Here is a 15582-nt window from a genome sequence, read left to right as displayed (position 1 = left end):
GCAAAGCAACATTTGGGCAGCGTGTGACGGTGTCATTGGCCGATTGAAGGCCATAATTCGTGCCAAAGGTAACCAATTCGAACAAATCTGAACTTATTCTAAAATATGATGCTATTTTCGACATTTTTCGCTTTCATTTTATTTTCTGTTTCAATAAAATTAAAAAAAAATGTAAAAATTAGGGCGTTTGACTTTGTTGCGGTTTTTTCATCTCACCCGATTATCTCCAATTTCAAAAGGGTTCTCGTCCTTGGGCCAAACAAATAACACCTGCAAAATTTCATCTGGATCGGGTAATAAATGCGACTGGTACTTTGTTTTCAAAAATACGAGGACAGGCGGACGGACGGACATGCATAAATCGACTTAGAATGTGATTCTATGCAGATCTTCAAAAGGAACTATGGGTCTACTGTCTCGTTTCCTTTTGCCTGTTACAAATAAATGTACAAATACATACAACCCTTACCACAGTGTGGTGTAGGGTATAAAAATGTGGACAGGTATTCATAAATTTTATCACCCGAACCTAGGAAAAAGTGCCATCGTTCCGCTTTTCATAGCTTAAGCACACTCCTTGGTCGAGACTGAGCCAAAAGATACAATTGGCTGGAAATTTCACATCACATTCAATGCAGATCAAAGAGTGTGGCCCTCTGCAGGGTTAGTTAACGTGAACATAAACGATCTGCCCTTAATCGCTTGCCGCTAAACGAGGTACTCGTAGATCAGAACACGTACAAAGCTAGAACTTATCCTCGTTACGCTTTCTTGGGAATTGCCCTAATTAGGTCATCGCAGGGTTTACTCCCAGACCATTGTTATGGGCCCATAATTTGCAACGAAATTAGATTGAACTTTTAGGATTAGATAATATTCTGCTGCTCAAAAAATTGTATGATACAGGTCCACTATTTAACATAGCTCCTATATAAGGAAGGATGCCTTCTGATTTTCGGTATTTTTTGGGGGGTTTTCTTTCAATTCCTAGCACTATCAGCTATAGTTTTAAATATCGTTTCCAATTTAATTTTCCCCAAAAATTAATAACTTTTACTATTTCCGGACAAGAGTCAATGTTCGGAAATTTGTTATTATTATTTTTTTAATTTGGTGTTATAATCTTATCTTTATCAAACATAAACATTATCAGAACATATTGATAAGAAAACAATGTCGGTGCGATACTGCAATTGGTCACTGTAATGAGGGAAAGGATTTCTTCAATTTTTGTTTAGAAATATTCGTTAAGAATCTGCACATTATTATTAAAAATTGATAAACAAATAATTAAATGTGAAAAAAGGGGGTTTTTTATACAAAATATGACCAAATATTTCCTTTGATATGGGCATTATATAAATATATATATATATAGTAAAACAGATCGCCCTATTTAACAAGCTCTGAAATCGCCAATTTCTTATCCCAGGGAAATCCTTCTTATGCTGAGATCAGGAAGGTGTTAAAGGAATGCGACTGATGTGGACAGCGGGTAGCCGCTTTCTAACCCTGGGAAAAGGATTACAGGATACGTCACATCTAACAATGCAAGCGTGATTGATTCAAATAGGTGCACCAATTCAACGAGTACTCCCTGTGAAAATGGCGTAGAGCGCTAAGTCAAGTCAGATTTATTTCCGCTGAAGGAGTACCAGAAGAATTTACGATGGGTTATGTGAAAATGTCATAGGAATTGGCAATTAGCTTTTATTTGGGTTTCGTCACTAATAAAGTACCACAACACTCTTGCCAGTATCGGCCGGCTCGCATAATACACAACAGTAAGGTGCAAAATCTCCAGAAGTACTTTCATACTACATGGTGAGATAAAAAAACTGCAACAATGTCAAACGCCACAATTTTTATTGAATGAAAATTGAAAAAAAATTGAAATTTTAGAATAACTTTAGATTTGTTCGAATTGGTTACCTTTAGCACGAATTATGGCCTTCAAACGGCCAATGAAACCGTCACACGCTACCCGAATGTTACTCTGAGGTATTTTGGCCCATTCCCGCGAAGCGCTTGCTTGAGGTGTTCGACACTTTGATATTTTTTAGTGCCAACCTTGCTTTCCAAAATACTGCAGACACAATAGTCCAACGGATTGGTATCCGGAGATTTTGGTTGTCATTGTGCGTTGGAAATGAAGCGAGGAACCTCATTTTGTAGCCATTCTTGTGTGGCGCGTGCTGAGTGCGATGGTGCTGCGTTCTGTTGGAATATCCAAGGTCTGCGGCCAAAATGTTTGAGTGCCCAAGGCTTTAATACACCCTCCAGAATATTTTCGCGATAATATTCGGCATTTACTCTGATGCCACGGTCGATTAATACGAACCATTGTGCGCTGGAAATGAAGCGAGGAACCTCATTTTGTAACCATTCTTGGGTGGCGCGTGCTGAGTGCGATGGTGCTGAGTCCTGTTGGAATATCCAAGGTCTGCTGCCAAAATGTTTGCGTGTCCAAAGTTTTATTATACCCTCCAGAATATTTTCGCTATAATATTCGGCATTTATTCTGATGTCACGGTCAATTTATGCGAGCGGAGAGCGACCATTGGCTGTTATGGCGGCCCACACCATCACCATGGTCGGCGCTTGAATTCTAGTGGCCACACATTTTCAACTGACCTCTTTGGCAAATAAACACGATAATTTTGTTTGTTTACAAACTGCTGGACAACGAATTTTTTCTCATCGGAGAAAATCAAATTTGGCATTTCCCCACTTTCGGCCAAGCAAAGCAACTCTTTGCTCGTTTTTTAGTCTGTTTTTTTTCTGTTGCGGTGTAAGTTCTTGCACTTTTTGGAATTTCAATGGCTTTAGCCCGAGCTCATTTTTCAATATTTGCCGAATGGAATATTTCGATGTGTTCAGCTCACGAGCCATTCTTCGGCCATAGCTACGAGGGTTTCGATCAAGTCGCTTCTTTACTTTTCGAACCATTTCTGCTGATGTTGCTGTTTTCTCCCGTCCACTTCCTTGACGTCGTGCTACGCTACCAGCATCACGGAAACGAGAGATGGTACGAGACACACAAGATTTATTCACATTTAAATGCTGGAGTTCCCTAACGATAACCACTTATGGTTTTCCAGCCAAATATAAAGAAATCACACTATCACGCTTGAATTCCATCACGAATAACTTTTTTTCTGGAAAAAATACTCACCAAAATGCTTTTGTACGCTTGTAAACTGTATAATGAGCTATCACTGGGACAATTTTAACAGCTGTCGGACGAGTGGCTTAGAAATGTCAGCAGCCTGAAGTTAGTTGCAGTTTTTCTCATCTCACCCCGTTTATCTGCGAACCACTTCTGGTACCTTACCCACAAAGAGTTACAATTTCCAATACCTCTATATGTCATAACTTGCGAAACAAGTCGACGATTCTTTACAACCTGCTATATCTAAATATTTTTCTTAATCAGAAATCTGCTATGAATATGTAATTCATCGAAATTTTTGATTTCGCATCAAATTGAATATAAATATTCGATTTACTTCAAATTTTGCAAATACCAATATTTTTATCTGTTTTAGATGAAGTATGAAAAGGGAATATTTCGATCCGCTATATCTGTTACCTCACACATATTTCCAAATTTTCCAAAATGTTGAAAATGTCTCATATAAAGTATAGAAAGTAGTCGCGCATTGTAATTTTTTATCAGTCTTAGGTGAGATAAGAATTGGTCAATTGCTTCGGAACCTCCCCCATAGAGGGTCAACCGTTTGAAGATTCATAACTCAAGTCTGCCGGAATACATGTGTCGGCATAACCGACTTATTTTAAGTATTACCTTCATTTTACTTTGGTTGACAATTTCAAACATTTATTCAAAAATATTTCAATGTGTCAATTAATTACAATGTATCCTCTTCCAAACCTAACTCAAACTCAGTGTAGTCATAATTATAACCCCTTAACAAATGCTAAAGAAATTGCTCAAAACTTTTATTTGAAATGTAATCCTTTTCAAACTTAATATAATTATGTCAGTCAGGCAGGCACAAATAAGGACAATTACACTTGAATTTTCTATGAACCAGATTCCAAGAATAATTAATCCCATGTCCTTTTGTATAAAATTTCTTGGAAGGCTATACGACGGCGATGATGATGATGACGACGAGTTTTGAAATAATTTCCCTAAAAATGCACACACAATTAAGCACAACATATTTTTATGACTTGAAAAACTCAAAAAAGAAAAACAAAATCACATTCTTCCTTGTAGAGGAACAGAGCTTGTTGGATCCTGAAGCAGTATCATAAGAAAAAGTGTATTCTCTTCCACTGCACAATTCATATTTTGACATTAACATTTTTAGCCTCAATATGGTTGTCGTGCTGCTGCTGCCGCTTAAAGTAACCACAGCCGAATGAATGCAAAGAAAGTAAAAGAAAAGCACAATGTTGCTTTTACTTGTTGGCTGCTATTTATAGTGGGTGGAAGGTGGGTGGGCAGTTAGGTTGTGGTTGGATGTACCTATGGCTCAGTTTAAAGCGGGGTGACGGACATACGCAGCAGTTAACTAAATGTGAAAATTCAAAGAATTATAAATAAAAACAGAGTACATACACAGGCAGCCAGGGCAGGTGGAATGAATGCCAGTTAATGGTAGCTACACTACACCACGCAACCAATCAACATTAATGCCATAGGCCAGCCAGTCCAACGTCACAACAACTTTACGTGAAAGGTGTTCACATGTTCACATCACAAAGGGGAATCGAAATGCCAAATAAATACACCTTTTTTGGTGCAAAAAAGGAGAAAAAGAAACAACTTCAATGGCAGAATTATGAATTAACTTTCGGAATACATACACATCCCGATATTCGGTATTATCATGATTTTAGCGACATTATTTACCGGAATTGTGTCAAGTTTGATATTAGAAGTTGGTAATGGATACTACAGCCTATGACAGAAAATTGTCTGTGCAGGTCAACGTCTTCGTATAGCCCCCATATAATGATGCCCCCCGATATTCGGTATTTTGATGATTTTAGTGACATTATTCACCGGAATCGTGTCAAGTTTGATATTAGAAGTTCGTAATGAATATTACAGCCTAAGACAGAAAATTGTCTGTGCAGGTCCACGTCTTCGTATAGCCCCCATATAAGAGTACCTCCCGATATCCGGTAGTTTGATGATTTTGTCGACATTATTCCCCGGAATTGTTTCAAATTTGTTATTTGAAGTTTGTTATAGATACTGCAGCCTATGACGGAAAATTGTATGTGCAGGTCAACGTCTTCATATAGCCCCCATATAACGGCACCTCCCGATATTCGAGACTTTGATGATTTTAGCGACATTATTCACCGGAAATGTTTCAAATTTTGTATTTGAAGTTCGTAATGGATACTACAGCCTATGGCAGAAAATTGTCTGTGCAGGTCCACTTCTTCATGTAGCCTCTATATAACGCCAACTCCCAATATTCGGCATTTTTATGATTTTAGCGACATTATTCACTGGAATTGTTTCAAATTTGGTATTTGAAGTTCGCAATGAATTCTACAGCTTAAGACAGAAAATTATCTGTGCAGGTCCACGCATTCGTATAGCCCCCATATGATGGTACCTCCCGATCTTCGGTATTTTGATGATTTTAGCTACAATATTCACGGATTTTTTTCAAGTTTCGCTTTTGAATATTACTCCAACATCCTGACACTAACCGAGCTAAAACCTTCGACTTTTTTCTCAAAGCTGGTCTTCTTTTTATACGGCTGTATAACTCTCACTTGTGCTCGTGTTATTTTCTGAAGCTAGTTGTAACCTCAACTCCAATCTTAAAGATTCGGTTACTTCCAAAGGCTGCAATCATAAATTTCCAGCAATGAATTGGGTAGGTTTTGACAGTGCAATTGAAAAAATGCATTCCAGGTTTGCTGCAGAGCTTTTACGCCTATTTAACATTTATCAACATACCTAATGCTATCAATACTTTAGAATTTCAGCAGTGTCAACGGTTCCGTTCTCGCTATTTGTTATGAATAACCACTTATGGCTGGTGTCCGCACTTATAATTGATGATTACCTATTGTTTGACAGTATCAACTGCTTTTGATGAGTCAAGTTCGCGAAGCACTTGGTACGGTCTGTTTGGGTTGTGTGCCGATATGGGCAATGGTGTTGTGGCCATTTATTGGTGACGGAATCCATGTGTGTGATCGGCAACTGATCAGATGATAAAAAGTAAAAATGTCTTTTCATTATCTGATCATTTGCCCTTACATCGTGTCCTTTCGGCCTTTCAAGGGTTGACCGCCTTATATTCAGGCCAAAAAGGGTTTCCGAAATTCAGAATTTCCCATGTAGTTTTCTAATACTAATACCACTTGAAAATATGAGGCACATACAGTGTGAGATGAAAATAACTGCAATCAATTTCGGACAGCTGTCATTTCTAAGCCACTCGTCCGACAGATGTTAAAATTGCTCCAGTTTTTCTCCGATTAGAAAACATTCGTTCTCCAGCGGTTTGTAAACAAACAAAATGATCGTGTTTACTTGCCAAAGAGGTCAGCTGAAAACGTGCACCTTCTATTGGCCACTAGAACACACGCGCCGGCCAAGGTGATGGTGTGGGCGGCCATAACAGACGATGGTCGCACTCCGCTCGTATTACTCAGAATAAATGCTAATATTTTATAGCGAAAATATTTTGGAGGGTGTATTAAAGCCTTGGGCACGCAAATATTTTGGCCGCAGACCTTGGATATTCCAAGGGTACTCAACCCCATCGCACTCAGCACGCGTCACCCAAGAATGGTTACAAAATGAGGTTCCACGCTCCATTTTCAGCTCACAATGGCCACCAAAATCTTCGGATACCAATCCGTTGGACTATTGTGTCTGGAGTATTTTGAAAAGCAAGGTTGGCAATAAAAAATACCAAAGTGTCGAACACCTCAAGCAAGCCCTTCGCCATGAAAGGGCCAAAATACCGCAGAGCAACATTCAGGCAGCGTGTGACGGTTTCATTGGCTGTTTGAAGGCCATAATTCGTGCCAAAGGTGACCAACTCGAAACCACCCTGTATAACCTACTCGGTCAAGGAGCCCACTCTGGGACAGCAGCGGGATTGGGGTTTGGCAAGACACTTAACAGACCCTCCCTCCTTATAGACCGTATGGAGTATTTATTGCTTCGTTATCAAATGTCAATTTCACTGCCCCTTTCTATATCTATCCTAATCATACGATAAAGGCAATGAGTTGAAGGAATCCCAATGAAGTAGTTGCTCTTCGGGTGATCTCTCAACCTTAAATACTTTCAAATATTAAAACACCCAACCTAACGATTTAAAAGCTAAGACCTTTACAAAGGCAAACAATGATTGCGACCTAGGAGGAGCGTGAATTAAATTCCAATTGCATTCTATTAATTGAATTCAGCAGACCAGAACCAAGTGTTATATGGTATTGGGTACTTTTTGTTGTCATTTTTTTTATTTGATATTTAAACAAATTATTGCTGTTATGTATCAGAAAATCAATACAATATTTAATTGTTGTTGTTGCTCTTCTTTTGTTTTCAATTGAAGTCATTGTTTCTTAGTGTAAACGTGTGCAATTCTTCAGCAAACAAGTTTGGAGATTTCTAACAAAAACAACTTTTTTTGTCGAATAATGACGGATTTTAATGGAATCAATAATCAAATGAAGCCATGGCGATAATTACAAAATATGGGCCATGGCGCTAATTTTCTGTCAAATGATCTATTTATTTTCCTTTAATGGCTTGATTTTCATTTTCCTCAAGGCATACCCATCAATAAAATATTACTGCATTTAATATTGCATGCTTGAAAATATGGCAGTTTAAATTTTATAAATCCAGCACCTCATTTGCCGTGCACCTTAAATACCGAGAATATCTATCACCCTCCCTTTAAGTATTTTAACACCTTATTTGTTTATTGATTAGTAATATCTTAAACTAGTCATAACGATTACTGTGTTTTTATAACCTTGCAATTCTTTTGTTGTTACGATAACGTTATTACCCTTTACTAGCTAGTAAGAGAATTTCACAAAGAAAAGACACAAAAAAAAACGCAATTCAATCGATGACGATTGTCACCTTTCATGCCTACATTGGCTTTCGTCCATTACAGCTGGCAGAAGCATATGACACAGCTGTGAAAAAAAAAAAAAACAATGAAATCTTTTTCCGGTATCGAAAGGTCATTTTGTATTTCAAATTTTAATTCTTAGAACCGGGAGGGGAAACAAGAAATAATGACATAGATTTTAGGTGAAAACAAGGGGGACATTGAATGGTTGCAAAGACAGAGGAGATTATGATAATCCTTATATATTCTATTCGGTAACATCTAAAAATTGCTCATATAGACCATGGAGACTTAATGTCTTTGGTGTATTATTCAACCGATTTATCTATTAATTATATTTACATTTATGACTTCCGTCCACAAAACGCGATATTTCTTGTAGCGGTAGTATTAGATATTTTGTAAAAATGTTTAAGAGACATATGTCTCATTAAAATCGTGGATACTTCAGCAGATCTATAGGGTTGCAGAATCAAAACCAGTAAGAAAATGGCATAAGTCGGGCGGGGCCGACTATATGATACCCTTCACCACTATGCGTATTTAGTAGAGCTCCCGTAAAAAAAGAATTTTTTTGAAATAGGTCATACCACCTGTCAACATTTGGTTTTAGAGAAGTTATGGGAGGCGTATCCAATTCTGAATCGATTTACACTAAATGACGACGGAGACATTTTATTATTTTATACCTAATAACATTGCTATAGAGTGTAGGATATCACTTCGAGAAGGATTATAATAAAAAAATATATCGGAGCCGAGTTACACAAAATGGAAACGTACGTCCCGTAATTCACTCAATTTAGGCTGATATTAGCCATTATTTGCACAATAAGCCTGTAAACGGATTAAAGATATCAGGGCGAGATGAAAAAACGCAACCAACTTCAGACTGTTGTCATTTCTAAGCCACTTGTCCAACAGCTGTTGAAATTATTCCAGCGACAGCTCATTATATTGTTTACAAGCGTACAAAAGCATTTGGTGAGAATTTTCCAGAAAAAAATTATTCGTGATGGAATTCAAGGGAGATAGAGTGATTTCTTTATATTTGGCTGGAAAACCACAAGTGGCTATCGTTAGAGCACTCCAGCATTTAAATGTGAATAAATCTTTGGTGTCTCGTACCATCGCTCGTTACTGTGATACTGGTAGCGTAGCCACGACGTCAAGGAAGTGAACGGAAGAAAACAGCAACATCAGCAGAAATGGTTCGAAATCTAAAGAAACGACTTGATCGAAACTCGCGTCGCAGTGGCCGAAAAATGGCTCGTGAGCTGGACATATTGCAATATTCCATTCGGCAAATATTGAAAAATGAACTCGGGGTAAAGCCATGGAAATTCCAAAAAGTGCAAAAACTTACACAGCAACGGAAGGAAAATAGACTCAAAAGAGCTAAAGAGTTGCTTCGCTTGGCCGGAAGTGGTGAACTGCAGAATTTGGTTTTCTCCGATGAGAAAACGTTCGTGGTCCAGCAGTTTGTAAACAGACAAAATGATCGTGTTTACTTGCCAAAGAGGTCAGCTGAAAATGTGCACTTTCGGTTGGCCACCAGAACTCAAACGCCGGCCATGGTTATGGTGTGGGCCGTCAAAACAGCCGATGGTCGCTCTCCGCTCGTTTTAATAGACCGTGGCATCAGAATAAATGCCGAATTTTATTGCGAATATATTCTGGAGCACGCAAACATTTTGGCGCAGACCTTGGACATTCCAACAGGATTCAGCAGCAGCGCCTCCCCATAATGGTTTCAAAAATAGGTTCCTCGCTTCATTTCCAGCTCACAATGGCCACCAATATATGCGGATACCAATCCGTTGGACTATTGTGTCTGGAGTATTTTGGAAAGCAACGATGGCACTAAAAAATACCAAAATGTCGATCACCTCAAGAAAGCGCTTCGCCGGGAATGGGCCAAAATACCGCAGAGCAACATTCGGGCAGCGTGTTACTGTTTCATTGGCCGTTTGAAGGCCATAATTCGTGTCAAAGGTGACCAATTCGAACAAATCTAAACTTATTCTAAAATTTGATGATATTTCCGACATTTTTTTCGAGCAGTATCTGATGTCCGGTACCAAATATCATTCTTGTGGAGTGCATATTGCACATATGCGGGTCTTCAAACCTCGAATCAGACTTAAAATCCGAATCAGATAAAATATATACATATATGGTAGCTAAAACTATATCTAAACCGATTATCCACATTTGATGTACTTGCTTCTAGATCGTTTTCGGTGGGATGTACCAAAATTTAAGTCATTTGGACTTATATTGGCCATTTGTTATACAATTAACCCGAAATCGGTTGAAGATATATATGGGAGCTATATCCAAATCTGAACCGATTCTCACCAATTTCAATAGGGCTCGTCCTTGGGCCAAACAAATATTGTTTGGAAAGTTTCATCTCAATCGGATAATGAATGCGGCATGCATTTTGTTCACAACAATATATGGACAGACGGACGGACTGGCATGCATAAATCAACTCAGACAGTGATTCTATGAAGATTCTCAAAAGTAACTATGGCCCTATTTCGCTTACTTCTCCAAAGACATAACACCCTTACCGCCATGTGGTGTAGGGAATAAATACCGAATAATCGTTATCCTTACATTAAGCATATAACATAAAGACATGCAATTTTGTCTGTACTGTAACAAGGATACTCATATCCACTGGATCTATACGAAGCCATACAAAATTAGTTGAATAATAAATCAGCACAATCAAGAGCAGAATTAAACAAATGCCAAATTACTTTTGCAATGCAAACAACAAAATTACTAATTTGCCCATCTCTATACAAGGCCAAAATACATCATAAATTTAATATACCATTGCCAATTTTTTAGGGTATTGCCATAGTTAAAGATTATCTATATCTCTCTCTTAAAAATAAAATAAAAATGCAAAACTACATTTATACAAAGATTAGATAAGACAACCAACCATGATCCTCCATGATACCATACAGTATGGAAACATTTGCAGTTTCCTTCTCATTTTTTGGAAAAACAAAAACTGTTTTTAGCAAAGGAAACAAAAAAGGCCACGAAAAAAAATAAGTGCTTATATGTGTATGTGTGTATATCTGGTTTTTCTAAGCGATGTCTGTCACAGTCCTTGAGTTTTTGTGGAAGCTCTTACCACTTCAAAAATGTAAACATTTACTGTGATGGAAATTTATTCAAGTATGCTATGCGAAGTATCCTATGTTAGGATCTCAAAGCGAAATGTAGAAATGTTTCGTGTGTTTAAGACTAGCTATGTCGACCATGATAAACAATATACTCAGGAATGTAATTCAATAACATCAACAGGAAAATAAATTAAATAGAAATTAAAGTAAAAAAAAGAACTTTTAATACCATCCATCATTTGGAAAAAACTTGAAAATGTTCAAAAATAATTCCAAATACTACAACTTAAATGAAAACCGTTATATGGGGGGCATTACAAAGACGTCGACCTACACACAAATTTTGTAGCCATAGGTTGTAGTACCCATTACGAAATTCAAATACGAAATTAGAAACGATTGCGGTGAATAATGTTGCTGATATCATCAAAATATCGAATATCGGGATGTACCGTTTTATAGGAGCTATACGAAAACGTGGGCCTACATGGCTCATTTACGAACTTAACCTGCCTTCTGGTAAACTATGCATGTATGCAACATTTTAGCCATGTATCTCGATGTAGTGTGGTTACAACAGACAGGCGAATCTACAGGGTGAGATGAAAGAAGTGCAAGCAACTTCAGACTGCTGGCATTTTTAAGCCACTCGTCCGACAGCTGTTAAAATTATTCAAGTGACAGCTCATTATATTGTTTACAAGCGTACAAATATATTTTGGTGAGAATTTTCCAGAAAAATATTCGTGATGTTATTAAAGCGTGATAGTGTGATTTCTTTATATTTGGCTGGAAAACCACAAGTGGCTATCGTTAGAGCACTCCAGCATTTAAATGTTAATAAATCTTTTGTGTCTCGTAGCATCGCTCGTTACCGTGATACTGGTAGCGTAGCCCGACGTTAAGGAAGTGGACGGAAGAAAACAGCAACATCAGCAGAAATGGTTGAAAAGTAAAGAAGCGACTTGATCGAAACCCGTGTCGCAGTGGCCGAAAAATGGCTCGTGACTCGCAACAGATATAAAATAGACGCAAAAGAGCTAAAGAGTTTCTTCGCTTGGCCGAAAGTGGTGAACTGCCGAATTCAGTTTTCTCCGATGAGAAAACACTCGTTGTCCAGCAAAATGATCGTGTTTACTTGCTAAAGAGGTCAGCTGAAAATGTGCACCTTCGGTTGGCCACCAGAACTCAAGCGCCGGTCATGGTGATGGTGTTGGCCGCCATAACTGCCGATGGTCACTCTCCGCTCGTATTAATCGACCGTGGCATCCGTATAAATGCCGAATTTTATAGCAAAAATATTCTGGAGTTTGTTGTAAAGCCTTGGGAACGCAAACATTTTGGCCGCAGACCTTGGACATTCCAACAGGACTCAGCACCATCGCACTCAGCACGCGCCGCCCAAGAATGTTTACAAAATGATGTTCCTCGCCTCATTTCCAGCGCACATTAAGCCACCAAAATCTTCGGATACCAATCCGTTGGACTATTGTGTCTGGAGTATTTGGAAAGCAAGGTTGGCACTAACAAATACCAAGTGCCGATCACCTCCAGCAAGCGCATCGCGGGGAATGGGCCAAAATACCTCAGAGCAACATTCGGGCAGCGTGTGACGGTTTCATTAAAGGCCATAATTCGTACCAAAGGTGAGCAATTCAAACAAATTTAAACTTATTTTAAAATTTGATGCTATTTCGGATATTTTTTGCTTCAATTCAATAAAATTTTAAAGAAATTTAAAAATATGGCGTTTGACTTTGTTGCATTTTTTTACCTCACCCTGTATGTACACTATGGACCTTGTAGCTTACATATTCATAATCCTTCCAGGTAGTGTATCTGTGTTGCCCATTTGGAGAATTGTCAAAAAAACATATGTCACCAGCATTACATACACACATGGATATATATGGCGTAAGAAACGCCAAAGGACCCATTCTTCTATTTTCACCATAATTAAATTTACACCGAATTCGTTCCATTCCAATGTCCATTCACAAAATCGCTCGATGGCAATGGGTTTTGCATACCTACCAAACTACTCCTGCTGTTTTCAAGGCTAACCATGACAAATTGCATGTTACACGACGGCGACGACCTTAAAACGGCTGTTACATGGCTACGTATATAAAATGCCTGCAAATCGGGATAAAACCATATTGTGTCGCATATTGTGTGACCTGAAATTAATCCTCTATTTTCTCTAGTTGATTTTTTCATTCAAAAAAATCATTTAATTAGCATTCCGGATAAATTTTTTCCTTGCTGTGTTAGGAAAGTCCCAACGAGGTCGATTGAGACGACACCATTGTCGTCGCCGGCGCAACCTTGTATAAACACACAGCCAGCGAAGAGAATATTCAAGAACGAATTCTCTCTATCGCCCCAGAGGACAGCTCATCGTCCTCTATGTATTATGTGTGTAAATGTCTGCTTTCTTGAGGGATAATACAACTAATTATCCCACCATTGTCCATAACTGAAACGCGAATATTTTCTGGATAGCTCTTTGTTCCAAATAATCTTGTGATCTAAAATGCATGCTCAAGCAAACAGCTGCCATCCAAAACACAACAATAGTAATGTACACAAAACAAAAATAAAACCAAGTACCACAATGTTTTTCCTGTATAGGCATTTGTAAGTTTTTTTTTTACTCGTCGACGCTGTCTTCTTTCTCTCTACCACACAACATACTTGTGTGTGTGTGTGTTGCTGGTGCTGCAAAAAAATCAATTATTTGGTTGCTGAGCTGCCAGCGGAAACAAAGAACTACATCGTTATCGTTAGCGACGCCCGCCGCCCTTTTATATTTTGCGCAAACACTCACACACACGTATGCATACATTCCCAAACACACATCGTCGACACTCAATCTCATTTCAAATTTCTTTTCTGGAGTAGTTCCACCAAACACACACGAAAAAAACACATCTGCTCTTCTGCCCCGACACCCGACAATGCGAACGTCAGCTGAGCCGCTCTGCAAATCATTTCTTCCAACAATTTTTTGATTCATCGTTGTCGCCATCGTCGACGTCGCAGTACAAAAAGTTCTTCGTTATTCTTTTTTATTGTTGGTCTATGCTTTATTTTCATGCAAGTTAGTTTTTTTTTCTTTCATTCTTTTTTCTTGACAGACTTTTTCTTTGAAACTTACGATAATTTTCTTTTATCCATGCCACTCATTTTGTATTATTTTTTATGTAAATTAACACGCAACACACTTCGTTTAACTTAATTTGATATTTTTCTCTTTATTACTATTTTTTCTGTAATTCTTTTCTTTATCTGCCAGCAAAATTTCTTCGGCCCTCACACACAAATCAAATTGCGAAAAAATACTACCACAGAAAAGGCGATTATAACGACGATTCGCATCGGAATTGAAAACAGGGCTGACAGACAATCGATAAAAATTGTTCGATAGTATAGATTGATTTATTTTTCTATCGATGTTATCGGAGAAATGCCATGTTCCACCAGCACTTGATCAATGTTGTCCGCATTCAAATAAGTACAAGTAAAAACTGAAACAGATAAAAGCTTATAACGTGAAAAATTTGATTGAAAAGTTATTCAAATTCGTTAAATATGTTGAAATGCAGATCATAGAAAACCTCAGATTAACTTCGTATAAGAATACATATAAAAATATATTTATTAATAAAACACGCATTTATTTGAGTAAAACATATGGTTAACTAAAGTGTGGTGGGTTTCTTTATTATACCCTACACAACATTGTGGAAAAGGTATTATGTCCTTATGCATTTGTTTGTAACATGGAGAAGGAAGCGAGACAGATCTTTTAGGTCTAGAAGCTGAAAATCGGTACAGATATAACTACAGCTCCCATATATATGTTTTATCCGATTTGGGGTTTAAAGTCCCTCACAAGCGTAATATACATTCCACAACAATGATCCTTGGTACCAGATAGCACATACAACCTAGAAATAACTCCACCAAATGTTATCAAGATCGGTTCAGATTTGGATATAGCTCCCATATATATCTTCAACCGATTTCGGGTTAATTGTTCATTTTAGCACATACGAACGAATTCAGTTTAGAAGCAAGTACATCTTTCTAGAAGCAAACATCAAAAATGTAAACAGAAAAAAATAATTTTCAAAAAAATATTCTTTTAATTTCAAAAATGTACATTTTTAAAATTTGTATTTTTAATTTAAAATGCTGAAGAACAGTTCTTCAATTATTTAATTATAATGCTCCCCAGAATATACAGTTATAAGCTGTAGGTTCAAATCTCTCAACTCCTCAATCAAACGCTAGAAAATCGTGGAAAAGCAACATCCCTT

The 15582-nt window shown here is 37.7% G+C and overlaps 1 protein-coding gene across 4 annotated transcripts in view; it reads right to left on the bottom strand.

Moving 5' to 3' along the window:
• Positions 1–14616, bottom strand: part of LOC101893203 (dnaJ homolog subfamily C member 5 homolog) — a 45846-nt gene extending 31230 nt beyond the window's left edge. For 2 of the 4 annotated variants that reach the window (XM_059129076.1, XM_059129077.1), the window contains exon 1: positions 14418–14616. In XM_059129076.1, the coding sequence (XP_058985059.1) occupies positions 14418–14446 (29 nt within the window). In that variant the 5' untranslated portion in view covers positions 14447–14616. The remainder of the gene's footprint in view (positions 1–14417) is intronic. The other 2 variants (XM_020036645.2, XM_020036644.2) reach the window with 2 other exon arrangements.
• Between the last annotated feature and the right edge of the window lie 966 nt (positions 14617–15582).

Source organism: Musca domestica, unplaced genomic scaffold (assembly GCF_030504385.1).
Source record: "Musca domestica strain aabys unplaced genomic scaffold, Musca_domestica.polishedcontigs.V.1.1 6, whole genome shotgun sequence".
Classification (NCBI taxonomy): domain Eukaryota; kingdom Metazoa; phylum Arthropoda; class Insecta; order Diptera; family Muscidae; genus Musca; species Musca domestica.
The sequence above is the reverse complement of the archived record's forward strand: the minus strand, read 5'-3'. Positions and strand labels throughout refer to the sequence as shown.